Below are 18,511 nucleotides of genomic sequence, written 5' to 3' on the forward strand. Positions count from 1 at the left end.
TTTTCAATATACTTAACGTTACCCAAGGCTTACGTGCGCGTTTTGGCTTAGTTATTTCTTTGTACGGAAAGTGTTTTTTATATACCGAAGAAAAAATTTCTATGAAATGGTCATATGCGGTATCAGCCGTAGAGCACGCAAAAACTGCGTTCCAGCTTGTTCTGGCGAGTTCATCTCGGAACTGCGACAGTGTAACCGCGTTGATGTCTTGATATATTATATTTACAGTGAATTCTTTTGCTGTATTGTACGTATCAGTTACTAAATAGATAGGCAAGTGGTCGCTAAGTGTCACATTAATGGTACCAGAGAATAGGTTATTAATTGCTAGGTTAGTAATAAAAAGGTCGATAAGAGTTTCACTAGTTGCAGTGATACGTGTGGGAGTGGTTATTACATTAAACAAAAAATGGGAATCGAGAATCGCAGATAATTCGCCCTGTTTAGGAGTTTTTGTCAGCATATCTATGTTTAGGTCACCTCCTAAAATTAAAGAGTATTGGTTTATGTTTACAAACGAAAAAATAGCCTCTAGAAACGTGAAAAATTTGCTCAAGTTACCATCAGGTGGCCTATACACGACAGCAAATACAAAATTGTTGCATTTTATACAAATTATCTCAATGTCCGTTGTGGACCAAGAAAAGTCATCGAGGAGGTCATAGGTAAATCCCAGTTTTGTGAACATGCATACGCCGCCTCCCCTTTTCAATTTCCTATTCAAAGAAACGGCACTGTAGCCGTCTAAATGTATGGTATCAAGATCAGAGTACCACGTCTCAGTCAGCATAATAACCGAGAAGGAAAACCCGAACTCGTTTATTAAAATGCAAAAGTCATCATATTTTTGGCGTAATGACTGCATGTTCATATGTAAAAATGTTAATGGTGATTTACACTTTTCAACAATATCCGACTTGAGTGCGGTTGGACTAATACAAGATAAAGTCATTGCTGATTATTATGGGTCAACATAGAAGTGCTGTCAGTTTGCAGACAAGTAGTGACATACTTCCAAATGAGAAACAGACGACGAAAAATATCACTGTGCCTACAGATTTCATCAACAAGGGCAGAAAAACGCAGCCAAGTTGTTTCCCAGCTCATGTCGTGATACAGGCATAAACGCAAACAATCCAGAAAATAGCAAAAGCGGCAACTACAAACCAGTACTTCCAAAATTAAATACACAAGACAAAAAAAATAAAAAAGCAGGCAACAAATATCGGAAAGAGAACAAATGTGTGGCGAACAGCGCATGCGCATATGGCCTTTGCTCCGGGTAGACTATCGCAACATATACAACTATGTGTCTCCTTGACACATATGAACGGCATGATAAGATGCGCTGTATGCATGTTGAATGTCTTATCCATTTCTCGCTGCCCCCGGAAGGACTTCTGAGACCAGGATTCCATCCCGATGGGTTCTATACATAGATGTGCTTGGCTGCTGGCTAAGACAAAATATTCTTCATTTTGAATGTTGAGTTTCAATTGTGGGCCATCGATTGACCACGCTACAAACACACGAACTGTTGCACGCTGCTGGAGCTGGAGGTGCAAATGCAAAGTCGACTGTTTTGGCATCATACATTCTTAACAAAAATTAATGCACTTATTGGCACATGGGGAATATGTGAGGGTTTTATTAATTTGGTTTTAATTGCTATTGTCTCGTTTTCATGTTTTTTTTACCTTGTTACAGGAGCGCTGCTATCATTTGCAAAAAAATCGCGCATGCATTTTTCTGCTATTCTTATAACTTCTTATGCTAAGTCTCCCTTGTCTTGTTTCAGATGCTGGGCCTGCCATCGTTTGCCCTGTCTGCGTGCCTGTGTGCCGTGCTGGCCCTGCCCCACGGCGGCAGTCAGAGCCAGCTGCTGCTGGACACCCCAGCCAGCCGCACGCTGGAGTCCCTGTCGGACGGCTGGGAGGCCAGCAGTGAGGCGGTGCTGGCCGTCAGGTCCCTGGAGTCAGCACAGCGCCACCGCGACGTCCTGCGCCGCCTGGACCAGGCGGAGGGGTTGCTGCGGGTGCGGCTGCACCGCTGCCAGCTGCGTCTTGCTGCCCACCATTGGCTGCACGAGGAGGCCCTGCCCAACCCTGGTGGACAGACCCTGCCAGCCAGGTGAGCCTTGGGCAACTTTATGAGCAAACATCGCTTCGGGGAAAGCGGACAGGCCTTAGTTTCATTTTGGCTAACAGCGCGATAGACGCGGATGGAAGGCAACGAAAACGGAAACACAGTACTATCAGCTGAAGTTTATTGGTTGAACCACACGGATTTATTGGGGGCAGCAGAGTGTGTTGACTGTAGGAACATGGAAGATGCCTTTACCCTGCATTAGGCGTAGTCAGGCTGATGATACTTCCTACATACTTCCTAGAACTACAACATACATACACGTCCCAAGTTCTTTACCGACGCGTCAAAGTCAAACACTTCTGTGTCATACGCTGCGGTAGGCCAATCCTTTTCCGAGGCCGGCGTTCTTAATCCTGATGCAAGCATTTTCACAGGAGAAGCTTACGCAATACTGGCGGTCGTAAAACACATCAAACAGATAAAATTACAAAAGGCAGTAATATACACCGATTCCCTAAGCGTGGTCAAAGCCCTGAAAACTCCTAAAGAACACAAGAACCCCGTGCTGGTGTCACTTTACTCACTTCTGTGCACACCGTACACATCAGAACAGCACGTCGTTGTCTGCTGGGTTCCAGGGCATCTGAGATACAAGGGAGCGCATTGGCCGACAAGCTGGCCGCTTCCGCCAACAACACCACTCCCAATGCATCATTACCAATCCCTACACTTGACCTAAAACCTTTTCTAAAACGAAAGCTCGGGCGGTATTGGCAGAGCACGTGGGATAGACATACAGACAATAAACTCCATGCTATTAAGCCGCAACTAGGTTATTGGCCGCCACTATCAAAATCACGACACACTGAAGTAACACTAACAAGGCTTAGAACAGGACATACATACTCTACACATTCATATCTTTTGTATACCGGCGATCCACCGTATTGTGAGAAATGTGGAGAACCACTTACGGTTCTCCACATTCTCGTCCAGTGCAATGAGCTTGATGCTCCAAGGAAAAAGCATTTTTTACTGCCCTGCCGACAGCAGCTTCCACTACAACCTGGCATTCTCATCGGTAGGGATCCGCTTTTTAAACTACACACACTTCTCACTTTTTTAAAAGATGTGCATAGCTTTCACCCGATATTTCAAGGTCTTCCAGAGCACGACCTCTGTACTGTGGTCGTGGCTGCGGTGCCTACACCTCCTCCATGTTATTATTATCATGACATTTTGCCATTCATTTTCACAGCACATATTTCACACCACTGCCATGCTTTTATTACTTCCATGTTTTAACCCGCGTTAGCGCGAAGAATTTTAAGGAGAGACTGGTCTGAAATTTTTTTTTTTTTTAATTTCAGTATTTTCAGCTGAAATTTTAATACAATATGTATTTTTCACAGCTGAAAACAAATATGCAATTAGTTTTTTGCTATCACTTTTAGATTTCTAAATATTGACTGTTACATAAACTTGCATTCTGCATTCTGCCCAGCCTTTTGACATCTTCCTCATAAAATATTGCTACAAATTTGATATGACAGCATTCCATGAAGGCCAGGGAGTGCAACAAAACCATAACTTTATTTTTAGCTTCATTGGTACCAGAGTTATGGCCTTAACAAGTATACTCATTAGAAATCTGAAACTGTTGCTTAAGTTTGTTGCTAATTAAATCAATATTGTAAATAAAAATATTACATTTTTTTGGTTTTCTTGCACTAATCAATGTATAAGCTTTCAAATGCTGCAAGAATTATCAAAATCCGACTGCTACATCAAAAGATACTGTGGGCGATGGCTTAGGGTGTGATGAAAAATGTTGTTTTGAGAAAACGAGAAAAGAAGTTTAGGAACATGCTGAGCACTTATATTTAACAAGAAAAGGTGTGAATCGGTGTATTAACTATGTTAGAAGCCACCAGGAATGTAGTCATCATCATTCTCCTTGGTGCGCTTTCTTTTCATGGCATGCTCGAAGTTTTCAGCATGCTCATGCTTCTTCGATGCCACTAGTCGGCGACTGTCTTTTTCTGAGCATCTTTCAGCGGCCACAACACTCTGCTGCAGGTGCAGCTCCTTCAATATGGCGGCATCTGCTCTCCCTTTGCCAGCGTTGAACCTTGCGACAGCTTCGGCCACAGCAGTTTCAACGGTGAAAAGCAACGCATGTTTGTTTTTGGACACGAGCGACCAGATGACGGAGTGCAGGCTCTCGTTTGGGTTCTGTGTTTTGCCTCGCTGACAACGCTCCAGCAATTTCTTGTCAGAGAGGCGCGTGTAAATAGGCCGCAAGGCATCAACCACATACTCCGGCAGGTTGTAGCGATGATTCGGAGGAGTCTCCTACTTGGCAACAGCCTTGTTGTACTTGCACCATGACTCTTCACCAGTTGGGCAGTGAGAGTGCTGAGGGCTTGCATCATTAGATGCTACGTGATAAAAGGTTGCCCAGACAGCATTATTCATGGCCTCAATGCTTCCTTGGTTGCTTTGTAAAGCCCATCCATAATATGACGTGAGCTTTGTGACCAGCTCGCCTGTCAGTTTGCCCTTGCCGCCAAGGCTTGGCTTTCCTTCGGCTCTTTGTTTTTGCAGGAGGTTTCGAAGTGCTGTGCTCATGCGCTTATGCACATGGTTGACACAGTCCTCTTTTTCTATTGGCACGAAGCCATATACCTGTGCCTCCTGCAGACTGTTGAAAGCCCGGCTGTCTCCATCACACAACATGGTTGTGTAGCGGAGCCCATGTCTCTCCAATGAGCGGCCAAATTAAATTTGTGCTGCTTCCACCTCCATTTGTCCTGGCTTACTTGAGGTATTCTTTTGGCAAGTGTGACCAGCTAGCCACTCGGCATACCTTGGGTTGTCCTCCTTCGGCCCTAGCTGGCAGCCCAAACAAAAGTTCGATAGGACGACGAAGTCGAGCACATAACCCGTGAATAGTTAAATCACGGTCCCTACACAAATATGGGACGAGTGGCCCCTGGTCAGCCAAGTCCCATCAAAGGAAACGGCAATATTTCCAGGATTTCAATAGTTGAGTTCGGAATACACCGTTTTCACGGTGCTCGCGCAGTCAATAACGCGCGCGGTAGCCTTCTGCACGGCAGGGTTCATTTTCAATTTCACATAATCCTGGTATGTCTTTGTGTGCAGGCCTCTCCGTGAAATATTTAGGGCGGAAAAAATATCGTTGAGCTCAGTTTGCCCGTTTCCTGTGCTCATTGCCGTGCGAACCGCGAGCACGTTAATTTCGAAGGGGCCGTGCGCTGCGTCCCCCCCTGCTCTCGGCGAGCTCCATACAGTCCTCAGTTTACCTCACTCGTCACATGTGAGAACAAGTTTCACGGCTATGCCATATTCGCGGTCTTCCTTAGAGATTCTGCCAGGCCCGCCACACACACCGCACTTCATACACTGAAGAAGTTCGTTGACCAACTCTAAGCTAACGATAGTGAACGGCGTACCAGGCGTTGCAGCTCCATCCGAGTCTCGAAACAAAGACCGCTTGCTTTTCGTGGCAGACTTCGATGAAAGATCTTGCAGAGCATCACTCGCACGACACTCGATGGCCACTTTTTCAGCGTCGGAAACCAGGGGAGTGTCGACGCGCACAGCTTTCGTGTGATCTTGAGACGCGGCTATCGCGTCCGCGAACGTGGGTGCCGCGGCGGTGATAGCGCTGGCACAGCCTGCTTCTTCAGAGTTCTCGCGGCAGAAGGTCTCGCTGGCGATAAGGTGCGGGCTCTCGGACGCCGTTTCCGCCTTTTTCCGAACGCATGAGCACTCCGAAACTTCTGATGACCACCTGTCATTGCACCGAATGCACAGCCGTTGTTAGGCCTATACGCAAAATGGCGGCTTGCACGCCGCTGTCTAGCAGACGAATCCCTTCGCGTCCAATAAGAAACCGGGAACTGCCCCACGGGACAAAAACGCACCAATGATGTGCGAGTATTCAGTTTTTTTTTTAATGCGTGATAGCTGCGTTGTTGCTAGACGAAAAACGTTCTTCTGCTAGGAACAGATAATAGAAAAATGCGTCTTTAAAATGAGACCAAAATGGCCGTGCTACTTGGTGCCGTTCTCGCGCGCTGCGGTGTTGAATACGACCGTTTTTGAGGTGCTTTCGGAAGCGAAAATGGTCATCAAACTGACTTTGCGACCCAATAACTCGACAAATACGCATTACAGGGCTATAATATTTTAGGAACAACTTCCTTAGACCTTAATGATTATGAAAAAAATACTTCAGAAAATCGGTTTTTCGGAAAATTTTCGGCCTCCCATACCCGTGTCTCCCCTTAAAGCCCCTTTACAGCCACGCTTCATATAATTGTTCATATCTCTAAACTATTGAAATGGCGCTCTTTGGCCATCAATTGCCCTTGTGCCATTAAAAAGCACTCATTATCATCATCAGGCTGATGATTATCATTTGTGGATGTGTCGCAGGGCCCCTTCGACATGAGAATGCGATGTGTATTGTCAATAGTCTAGTCCCAAACTTTCGAGTTGCCAGTCTTGCAAAGTGCTAGTAGTCCTTCAATAGGAAACAAGCGTGCTGCTTTGCTTCCTGTGCTGCCAGGGCGAGCCTTCTGTCCGAGATGCGCAAGGCGGCGCAGGTGGCAGCCTCCCTGGTGGCCACCCTGTCCGAGGCCAAGGAGGCCCACCTATCCGTGGCGGGGGCCATCGAGCAGCGGCTCAAGTGGGCCGGTGGAGCCAACCCTGCTCTGGGCGACTTGCGGGACACCTTTGCCCATGTGCTGGACCAGTGGACTGACACCATCCAAGTGAGTGGACAGGGGGCACCTCTGAATGGATGCGTGTAAGAAGGGGGGGGGGGGGGGGGGGGAGCCCGAGTTTTTGGAAGCTACTACAGTAGACTCCCTTTGGGGGGGAGGCTACACTTGATGAGCAACTTTTTTTTATTTATGTGCAGTCGAATCTCATTAATTTGAACACGCTTAATTCGAACTTACGGTTAATTCGAACTCATGATGAGGTCCCGTCAAAGCTATGTGTATTCCAATGGGCGAAAACTCCCGGTAATTCGAACGCGCAAGCACTTGCGACGGTTAATTCGAACATACTGCGCGCTCCGAAAGTGCCGCGGCGGCACCTGCGGCACCTCAACACTGCGCGCAAAGGAAATGAAAAGGAAAGAAAAGGCTGCGGTGGAATGTTTGCACTCTCTCAAATGCTGACCTGCGACGTGCCTGTGCCACGCTTCTCCCTTTTCCGTCCCTGCCACGTTAAGACCCTTCTTCTGACGCCGTGTGCGAAGAGAGAGAGGAAAAAAAAAAGAAAGCTGTCGCTGGGTTGAATGAATGTGTGGTTGAAGGAAAGAAAAAAGGCAATATCAAAGGTATTGTCTTCTGCCGCCCTTGCACCTTGCGGGAGCACGGCTCTGCACCTTGAGGGGGGGAGGGGGTCGCTCACGCGCCGGTGCCACGCTTCCTCCTTTCGCGTCCTTGCCACGTAACCCATCTCCTTTCAACCGTGCGCGCGAAGGAACAAAAAAAAAAAAAAGCTGCCGTGGAGTTTTGGCTTTCTCTCAAATGCCGATCTGCTTCTTCCCGCGTGGTGATGTTCCTCCTTTCTCGTCACGTGCTGGCCATGCTGCGGCTGCGTAGCAGAGAGGCTCCGCTATGCAGTCGTTGTTGTCTTTAGAAAGTGTCACTGCTGGACATTTCCGCGCGCAACTTCTCTTGCCAGGAGAATGCTGAAGCCAAAATAGAAATGCCTTGCAAGCATGCTGAAAGGCAAACATGTGCAGATGTGCATCACTGATTACTTCAATTAATAACGGATGTCCTGTGATTTGTGAATAAATGTAATTCTTCTAAAACTTCCCCCCTCGTGTGTTAGCTCAATGTACATGTGCCACTACATGGAGAGCCCTCCGTTCATTTAGCTTTCATTAATTCGAACAAATTTTCGGGCCCCTTCGGGTTCAAATTATCGAGATTCGACTGTATAGATCTGAACGATATTTTCAAAATTTATGTATTTAGACGTGCAGATTCTAAAAATGCAATTACATTTTTGATAGGTCAAGTAGTTTCCGAGATATCCACAATCAATGTATAACCTGGGTCCTTAGTTTGGAGCCAAATTAGCATCTAAGCAGGAAGCACCAAAACAGTGTCGCGCGACAGGTTAGGAACAATGTAGGATGTTTAAAGAGTGCAATATGCTATAAATCTATTTGCTGGGCCAATTTCAACAAGAGTTAAAGGACATCAATGTTCACAGAAAAAAAAAGCCACCTTCACCTGTCATGCATGCGATCCTATTTAAGAATTTTTTTATCTGTGTATTGCTTTCAAAACAGGCATATTGCATACTGCATGCATTTATTTTTCTGGCAAAAAAACAACAACAAAAGAATTATGCTGATAGCTCGAATGGAACAGAAGGGTTTTTTCCTCCAATTTGGCAAATGTGCCGAAATTACTGTTTTGCTGTCACGTTCTGGCAGTAATGGTGGACGACATGGCTGCCTGGCCACATCAGCGAGAGCTCGGAGTCTGAAAGTTTCAATTCACCGGCCAATGACAGCGACACTGAAACTATCGCGTTCAAGCGGTAATTCAACAGAATTCAACAGTGGTATAAGTTGTGGGGATCTGAGGCGCGCCCGCGACCATTTCGCGGGCATTCCGCCACACGGCCACACCCTTTCGCTTTCCTACTCTGTTAACACCACGTGGCGATAGATGGCGCCACGTGCGGGCACGGCGCGCGCCACTGCGCGCGTCGAGGGAGCGGTCTCTTTCTCCGTGGACGGCGCCGGGTAAGCACGTGTTTTCCTTCGTCCGCGTCCCCTTTGGGAATCGCGGACGGTAGCCTGCCTGGGGTGCCTTGGGCACCTCGGCAGGCGTGTTTACTTGAGTGCTAGCTTCGGAGCGTACGCTAAGCCCAGAGCGGTGCCTAGTGCTTGAAGTGGTCGTACCACAACGAGCCGCACTTGCCGTAGGCCTACGCGTACGAGGTTTGCCCTAACACTCGCGACCAGGCCCATTGGCCATCGTGAGAGTGCGCAGCATAGCCGCGAGGGACCTTTTCCCGACCGGCGTGTCAAAGCTCGCCATTGCCAGCTGCGACGGGCTCGCGGTTTTCCCCTTATTGTGAACGTCCGCGTGCGGGTGCCTTTCCTTCCCGCGTCCCGGAAGCGGACGTTGTACTGTTGTTCAGGGTGCCGCCAGAGGCAATAAAGTGTTGTGTACTTTTGCATTAGAACACTGTCTATTTGCCGCGCCGCGCTAAACGCCTTATTAGTTGAGCGTGCGCGGAGCGGTGCGCTACACGCGAGTAAACGGAGTAGTGGCTCGCTAAGCGTCAACCCGCGGTGATCGTCCGCTGCCGTTAGTAGCGGGGTCACCACAAAGTGGAATGGTATAACTACAGGCAAGGTATTCTAAACATCTCAAGGACTTCCACTTCTAACCTGCTCCCCATGCTTGCTCCGGCAGTGCGGATTGTGTTCCAGTCGTGGATTTGGAGGCGTTGCTTTGCGCCAGGGTCGCGTGCTCGCTTGCAGAGTCTATCGGCTGCCCCGACTCTGTAATTGGAATTCAACATTTTTTATTCGACTTTGCTTCCCACCCAAAACTTTGCTATTTACACAGCTGTACAATAGTAGCCAATTCACTAGAACATAAGCACTATAACAGTATTAGTTTGCCATATCTTTGCTCATATATCAATCTTTGAACTCTGCAACATTGTTAAAAAGTGTATTGGTTCAGTTGTCACAGTAGTGACGGCCGTGTCTGCATTCGTGTGCAGATGATGAGCGACCTGGCCATGGAGGTGTGTGACGCCAGCGAGGCCCTGCTGCTGCACGAGGCCCTGCGCACGCGGACCACCGAGACCCTGGCGTGGGACTCGAGCCTGCTGGGCCTGCTCAACCAATGCCAGGAGAGCTGCATGCTGGCCGAAAACGCCGCACCCATAGCGCCCGCCGAGCAGCAGCTGCTGCAGCTGCAAGGGGCGGCACCCCTGCCCAACGAGGCCAGCGTCGAGTGGCTGCGCTCGCTCCTCGACAAGGTGCGTGTGGGGACCATAGCTCGGCAAACTCACTCGTGACTTGACTCGCTTAGACCCGCTTCGCTCGGATTAAGCTGCGAGTATGAATCCGAGTGAGCCCAGGTGAGTAATGTGGTGGTGAGCTTGAGTCCGAGTGAATCTGGTTAAGGAAGAGTATAGTCAGCCTGAGACTGGTGAATCCAGTAAGGAAAAAATTTGTTGAGGTTAATGTCGAGCGATTCTTAAGTCCAAGATACATTTTTTTGCGAGTCTAGGTGAGCTCTGCATATTTTGACAATCTATGGTTGGGACTACTTAATCTCTTGGAGAGAAATTGCTGGTGACAACTTTGGCTAGCGTCACTTGCAACGTTTACAAAGATGCACTGACAGAACAACAAAAAGAAGTGAAATGTCACCGAACTGCCATTTTATTTGTATATTTCTGGAAGGCATTCAACGACCCAATGTTGTTTATGTATTCAGGCCAAGAACAAGCCATTTACAAAGTACATCAATAAGGAGAGGGCAGTTCGCTTGTATTCATTACTGCTGGTGCACTGTAAAGCTTGTCGTTGCTATAAGCCTGTGTTCTTGTTGTTTTTTTCCTCAGTGGCTGGTGTTTTTCCGGTACTGTCAGCATCTGAAGCATCAATTTGTGACTGCATTTCAATGTACCACGTCCCTCCACAGTTTGTAATGAGGACAGACAGGCTTAGAATAGGGGCACGTAGGTACCCAGCCCAAGTTTAGGATACCCGTATAATCAGTTAACATTGGGCCATGTGCTACTTCTAGGTGGCGCTCGGTGCCTGCCGGGAACAGCTGGAGCAGGCCAAGACCAGCCGAGACGCCGCCAAGGAAGCCCTGCAAAACCAGGTGAGAGCTCCATTGCGTATAATGCTTCTCGTACGGTGACATTCTCGGAAACATTTTGGTGTGCACACAATGGACGAGAAAACAAAAGGCGAGAAGACAAAGTGCACGTGGAAATGTTTTCAAAAATGTCATCAAACCAACTTCAGCCAACAGGAACCTGGGACAGGCACAAATGAAATGAGACACACAAAGAAAAGAATGTTGTCACGAGGTAGTGATGATAAAGAAGGCAGTAGTAGGTCTGTTAATTAAAGACAAAACTCCTTTGTGGGCAAATTTGTGCCCGGGAAATGAATACAGTGAAAGCTCGTTAATTCGAACTTCAATAATTCGAATTCATGGATAATTCAAACTGTAAGTTACGGTCCAGCCAAGCTCCATACAAGCCTATGAATAAAAAAGCCTGTTAATTCGAACGCGAGTACATTCCACCACGGATAAATCGATCTATGCGCCACTGCGCCGGCGGCTTGGCTAGTCACTCGATAGGGCGGCTGTCGAGTTACAAGGCGGCGTGCACAGGGAGCGGAGAGAAATACTGAGAAACTGGCACGGAGGCCAGAGTGCAGAAAATAGCGCCACTTACTCTTCAACCCCCCTCCCTCACAATCTCCCTCTCTCGGCGACTGCCTGCTCTCTGTCCTAAGTAACCTTCAAGATTTTTTTTTTTTTAAGCACCAATCTCGAAGCCTTTGAAAATCCTGCGTAGTTGTCGCTGCTAGACGACAGATGGTATGACCATCACACAGCAAATCGGGTGCTTTGTAGCTTCGCCCAGCCTTCTCTGCAGTCTCTGTCTCGAGCGTGCGTCGTACACCTCGGTTGTTGGTGCTAGGAGTAGCTTCTGACTGTCGCGATTTTTCGTGTTGGTGTTAGGCCTCGGCTAACATTTGTTGCGGTAGCGCCGGTAGTAGCTTCCCGTCTGCCGCGATTCTGCTGCTCCGACTTGATGGCGTGTGCCCGCGGCAAATACCGTGCCAAAACGCTTCAGGAGAAAGCTGATATCCTGTGGGACGTGGATGCCGGACTCTTGCCTAAGCAAGATATCGCAAAAAGGCCTGGGATACCGAAAACGACGCTATCTACTTATGTAAAAAATAGGAGGACTATTGAAGACGCCTTAGAGGCAGAAGTTGCAAGCAAAAGGAGGAAGTTGCGGCCTGCAAAGTACCCTGACTTCGAGAAAGCGCTTCTCATTTGGATAAAGGAAATGCGTTCGCAGGACATACCACTGAGTGGCCAAGTCATACTGGCAAAGGCAGCGGACTTCGCCCTGCAGCTAAACAATGACGACTTTGCTGCTTCAGATGGGTGGTTGCACCGTTTTTTTCGCGAGCGCTACGACCTCATTTTCCGTACTGTATCGGGTGAAATGACCGCCGTCAACATGGAAACGTGCGAAGGTTGGCGCTCCGAAGTGCTTCGAGGCTACATGGAGAAGTATTGTCCGCGGGACATATTTAATGCGGATGAAACTGCCTTATTTTTCAAATTTCTGCCCGCCCAAACTGTCACGTATAAAGGTGACAAGTGCACAAGAGGGAAGAAAAGTAAATAACGGATAACTGTGATGGTTGCTGCGAACATGACCGGGACCGAGAAGTTGCCTCTGTTTGTGATAGGCAAATCGAGAAGTCTTCGTTGCTTCAAGAACATCCGGTCCCTCCCATCAGACTATGCGGCCAACAAAAAGGCCTGGATGACGGGGGAATCGTTCGCGCAGTGGCTGGGGAATCTTGAAAAGAATTTCGAACGCTGTGGCTGCAAAGTCCTGCTTCTTGTGGACAGCTGTTCGGCTCATAAAGTCAGCGTTTAGGCGAAGGTCATTGAGCTGGTTTTCCTTCCAGCAAACACGACAGCGGTACTGCAGCCCATGGACCAGGGTATAATTAGAAATTTAAAATCATTTTATCTGCGTCATATGTTGGAACGAATTATTTTGTGCAATAACTACCAAGTGACGCTCCTAAGTGCACTGCACATGCTTGTGCGTGCTTGGGAGCAAGTGACAGCGCTTACGATAGCAAATTGCTTTCGCCACTGTAACTTCAGCACTGAAGCTCTGCAAGCTGACGAGCCACCAGTGCTCGAACACGGCGTCACCGCCCCCATGGCGGACGTTTTGGAAGACGTCTGCTTTGCGGACTACGTCGATGTGGACTCAAGTGCTGTGGTGTGTGGTGCACTCACGGATGGCGACATAATATGTCAGGTGAGAAGTGCAGAACCTGTCGCTGCCAGTGACGATGATGAGGGCGAAGCACCAGTACGGCCCTCTGCTGCGGAAGTCATGGCCGGATTGAATGCCGCCCGTCTTTTCTTAAGTTTTGAAGAAGGCGGAGAAGAGGTCTTCCGCCAAATTCGCTTGTTACAGCAAAAAGTGCTGGCTGTCGCCTTCAAGGAAAGAAGGCAGACCGCGATCACAGATTTTTTTCAAAAAATAAATTGTTATGCCCTACTCGCAGTGTACTATTGTTGTTCTTCACTTTTGTTAGTTCGAACTGAGGCGGCTTCCCCTTGCGGTTCGAATTAAAGAGCTTTTACTGTTGTCGAAGTGCACTCAAACCTCATACAGTCGAATCGCGATAATTCGAACTCTAAGGGGCGCGAAAATTTGTTCAAATTAGAAGAAATTCCAATGAATGAAAGCTAAATGAACGGAGGGCTCACCATGCAGTGGCGCATGTGCATTAAGCTAACACACGAGGGGGAAGTTTCAGAAGATTTACATTTATCCACAAATCGCAAAACATTCGTCATAAATTGAAGTAATTGGTGATGCATGTCTGCACATGTTTACCTTGCAGCGAGTCAATCAGTTCACATGCAGCTTGCAAAGCATTTCTACTTCGGCTTCAGCAATCTCCTGGCAAGAGAAGTTGCGCGCAGCAATGTCCAGCGCCGACAGTATATCCGACACTCTCTAAAGACGATGAGGACTGCGTTTACACTGCTACCCTCTGCATCGCAGCCGCAGCGTGGCCAGCCAACACGCCGCGGTCGCTTTTTTTTTTTACCTCTCTCTTCGCGTGCGGTGTTGAAAGGAGAGGGGTCTCTACGTGGCAGGGACGGAAAAGGGAGAAGCACGGCACAGGCGTGTCCAGATAGGCATTTGAGATAGAGCCAACATTCTGCTGCAGCCTTTTCTTTTCTTCGCGCACAGCATTGAGGTGTCGCCGTGTCTGAGGTGCTGCCACGGGATTGGGCGTGGTGCTAAGAGCATTTTTGGAGCGTGGTATGTTCGAATTAACCGTCGCAGCTTGCGCGTGCGAATTACAGGGCGTTTTCACCCGTTAGAATACACATAGCTTTGACGGGACCACAGCGTCAGTTCTAATTAACCAGAAGTTCAAATAAAGCGTGTTTGAATTAATGAGATTCGACCATATATGCATGTATTACTATGCTATATTATTTCATGCATCTCTTGCAGCATCTATATCATTTCATGCATCTCTCCACAGAATCTCTTGCAGCCGAAGCCAAAGTTCTCCAACACATGGTAGCCTCTTTCTGTATCTAGTAATGAGATTGCTTCTGCTCGACGCAGGTGTCGGCGTTGCGCGCTGACGTGTTGGGCAAGCACCACGAACTTCTGTCCGAGCTGCGCTCGCTGCTCAAGTCTTTGGCACGACAGGAGGACATGGCCGTGCAGGAGTACCTAGCCACATACCGGCAGGTGAGCTCTTGCACCAGGCGTGGCACTCCGTGAAGCTGGAGTACCACCATGGTACAACCCAAAGCTTAGCCAACGCCAGTTTGGGTGGTTCACTCCCCTCTCCCAGATTTTTCAATTTTGCTTGCATAACATGCCATATTTACACGAAGTCGAGTCTAATGTAGGTCGACCCCCGAAAAATTGCATGGCATAAAAAAAAGAGAAAAAAGAGCACGAGCACAATTTCTTTTTGTTTTTTTGTAAAACCACAGATGTGCAAAGGTGGCTTCACAGCAGTACTTGAAAGTTGCGCAGAAAAGCTAGCTTTGCGAAAATAGGCAGAGATCATTTTCAGAAAGTATTTGCAACCAAAACTCGTTTTTGATTCCAGGTCGACTCCCCCCCCCCCCCCCCCCAATTTCGGATTTCAGGTTAAGAAAAAAATGGTCCACCTACAGTTGTGTAAATACAGCACATGCACACAAAGGCACACACAAATATATATAGGGTATGGTTAAATCTTACGCATTCACATATCGGACATGGACACATCGGACAAGAAGACACAATGAAGGTGCATTGTGACCAATTGGGTTTAGCTACACATAAAGAATGTCGGGTTGTACTAAAAATTAACTTTAGCTCCCACACTAATGCACTTTCAGTCCCAGCGTCACTTTTGAAAGTGGATGGGACGATAGATTATTCAGTCGTTCTTCACTGACCGGTCTATTGCGACAATAAAAAAGAGCATATGGAGTGGTCAAGGTGCACGCAGTGGCTGGTCAGTGATGTGCGCAAGTGCTACACCAGTTCGCCTACACCATGTTCCATTCGTTAGTCAGTTTGCAAAGGAACCAGCAACTGTTGCTACTGGGCTATCGGACAAGGCCGTTTATTGCAATAGTGAACAATCTTGAAGTGCCATGCTGTGCACCTCCGAACCTTGCCCTTTGTACACTGCAGAAGATTCTAGAACTTTCAGAGCACATGCCTTCATATTGTGTAGGCTATGTCGTGAAAATATTGTGTGTCCTTGTACTCTTTTATCTCTTAGTTCTCTGCAATTCATCTCGATCGCTTTTTTTCTTTCATCACTCTTTGGGAATTCCAGTTCTCCGAGCGTGCATCTGAACTGGTGAGGACTTTGCTGGCCCCCGATGCCACGCCTAGTGAGAGCGCCCAGAAGGCCCTCTCCGAGCTCATCGCCATGGTACCTCGCGTCTACAATGGGCTCACAGAGCTGGCTAACGCTCAGGGTGAGTACAGCGCATGGATACTTGTGCACAAATATCCATCCACAGTGCGAATGCAAAACTGAAGTATAGTACGTTAAAATGAATTTCACAATGTTTTTGTCAGTGAAATTACGGGAGGCGTAATGTTTTTCCCTACTTTGAACCATATGATCTAAAAGCATTGCCTCCGAGATGCGGCGCACAGCAATTCATCTGTAGAGCAGACGACGGATGACAACTTGCCCTAAAGTGTGTTCTTCAGTCTAATGCGGCAGTCTTCGTGCCCCAAATGATAAAAACTTGTTACGACTCGTTTATGAACTCATTCAACATTCAGTTCTCTTACCCAACGGGTTGCAAACACATGGCCGTCACAGCAGCTCCATCTGTGTGTCAGTAATGGAGAGGCACCACATATTAGAAGTCTCAGTGCTCTACGTATAAGAGTGAATTCAGATACTGTAGAATACCTTGTTCAAAATAGTTACTCCTATCTGCTAAAACAGCCTTTCTTCACCAAATGCGGTCACGTTTACTCACGTTTGAAGTTTATTGCCGCTTTTCCGTTCCGATTTCTAGATTTCTCAACTTATCAGCGCATTCTCGAAAAGGTCTGATTTGTACCACGAATATTGTCGCTAAAAACAAAATAATGCAACATGTTTTTCTATATTACTGTATGATGGCCTTCGGTTGTCTATTTACGAGAATTTAAGAAAAATCGAAGATGGGGTTTTTTTATTATTCAAATTTCGTGGAGTACACTTATGCCAATATGAGAACTTTGAGGCAATATATAAAAATTTACATTTGCCCTATGGCAGCTATAATTTATGTACCTAATGAACACACTATATCCTTAAAACGTGTCAAGTTTGAAAACGCTGCTCGCATTACTTTCGGAGAAAGAAAATGGGGAATACGTAACTTATTTCAAACTGTCACAAAATTAGACATTTTTAAAAGCTATTTTCTTAAGGTCTACAAACTTGAAACTGTATGATCCATTCTTCATTAGACATGCATTTCAGGTAAAAAACATCTTCCTTGAAACAAAAATATTTCTTTTTATAGCATCTGCATTTTTCGAAAATGACAGGTGACAAAATTGGTGCCTCCGTGTTGGTGAAGTTTGATATTTGTTTTCTCGTAAGTTATGTCGTTAATCATAAAACAAAGTTGAATTTCGGGCTACCTGGTGAGAGGTGCACGAAATATAAAGTACTCAATGAAATCTAAAATATCAACTTTTGGACCCGTGTCGATCTCTCGTGGAATCACCCCGTAACTTAGTTTTTCATAAAAAAATGCACAGTCATTGCGTTGTGTCTGACAGAGAGCGAGCCTCCGATCCTTTCCTTTTGTTGTTATGATGTAATAGAGATATGTTTATCCAAAATGTCTTGTTACAGGAAGCCTTAATTGTACACTTTTTATGTTGCATCCCCATATTGATTGGGCAGTTTCACTGATGGTAGCTTAGGGTCACTTTGTGAAGCATTGGGTTATTAAAGGCAATGGTTCATTAAAAAAAGTGCATTGTACCACCAATTTGTGCAGTGCATACAATACTCAGTTTCCACTGAAAACGTTTTGAAATCGCAGATCGGTAGAATTCTGAAAACTGCAAAAGTGATGTAGAAAAGAAAACTGAAATATATTTCAATTTTCTCTGAATGTAACAAAGCTTGGATAATTAATGGGGTAACTATACTGTGCCAGTCACTTTAATAAATAAAAAAAAGCACCTAAGTGCCAAGAAAATGCAGATTGCAACTCTGACTGTGTCTTCCCTTTCTAATTTCCTTCTTTTTTTTCCAGATGGCCTTGACTCTCCAAAAAACTACACTGTCAGCAAGAGCGTCGAGCAGACGCCCGACCGGAAAGTGGCAAAGGACCCGAGAACAGGAAAAGGTGAAAGTGGTTGTCATCGCATTAACGTCGGACATTTCAGAGGATATGTCATTGTCTGTCTCAACTGATCGTCTTCAAAAACAAAAACTGGCAGTTGCTTCATGTGTGAATAAAACCAAAGAGCGAGGCTTCTTAGAAATAGGACGCAAACGACTACGTGCCTGATCTCGCTGCCGTGTTTCATGAATTGTGTAGGGTGGGAAGCGGGTGGAGAGAGGCATTTGCTGCGCTCGGTGGTGGGAACGACTAATCAAGTTGAGTGTATGGCGCGCGCGGGCGATGCAGTGCGAGCCACATGCCAGGAGCGCACCTGCTGTTTTGCTCCGCGCGCTTGCCCGGTGCAGGCAGCTTTGGCAACTGTGGTGGCGGTGCGTGGGCCTGAGGTGCTTCGCTCCTAAAAATAAATTCAGATTCCTCTGAACACTTTGCTGCATCATGACAGGCAATACGAACTTTAATCCCAAAATTGTGGAGAGACGGACGAGAGCAGCGTTCACTGAAAGCTTTGAAAGTACCGTATTTACATGATTGTAAGACGACCCTTTTTTTTCAAATTTGACAATCCAATGTTGGGGGGTCGTCTTAGAATCGAAATCGAACCATATGTATTGTCATCTCGAATAGTTTCCCGCTCAACCCAAAGCGCATAGTTTTCTGCGCGCTTATACAAAAGCTTTTCTTTTTTTAGC

General features: G+C 46.9%; 1 protein-coding gene across 4 annotated transcripts in view; it reads left to right on the forward strand.

Annotated features, from left to right (window-relative positions):
• The window catches only part of nonC (serine/threonine-protein kinase Smg1), a 195,597-nt gene that overhangs the window by 172,736 nt on the left and 4,350 nt on the right, over positions 1-18,511 (forward strand). For all 4 annotated transcript variants that reach the window (XM_075869329.1, XM_075869330.1, XM_037430511.2 and 1 more), the window contains 7 exons: positions 1,799-2,130; positions 6,689-6,893; positions 9,895-10,155; positions 10,932-11,012; positions 14,563-14,691; positions 15,785-15,929; positions 17,730-17,822. In XM_075869329.1, the coding sequence (XP_075725444.1) occupies positions 1,799-2,130; positions 6,689-6,893; positions 9,895-10,155; positions 10,932-11,012; positions 14,563-14,691; positions 15,785-15,929; positions 17,730-17,822 (1,246 nt within the window). The remainder of the gene's footprint in view (positions 1-1,798; positions 2,131-6,688; positions 6,894-9,894; positions 10,156-10,931; positions 11,013-14,562; positions 14,692-15,784; positions 15,930-17,729; positions 17,823-18,511) is intronic.

The sequence above is a fragment of the Rhipicephalus microplus genome, chromosome 7 (genome assembly GCF_043290135.1).
Source record: "Rhipicephalus microplus isolate Deutch F79 chromosome 7, USDA_Rmic, whole genome shotgun sequence".
NCBI lineage: Eukaryota > Metazoa > Arthropoda > Arachnida > Ixodida > Ixodidae > Rhipicephalus > Rhipicephalus microplus.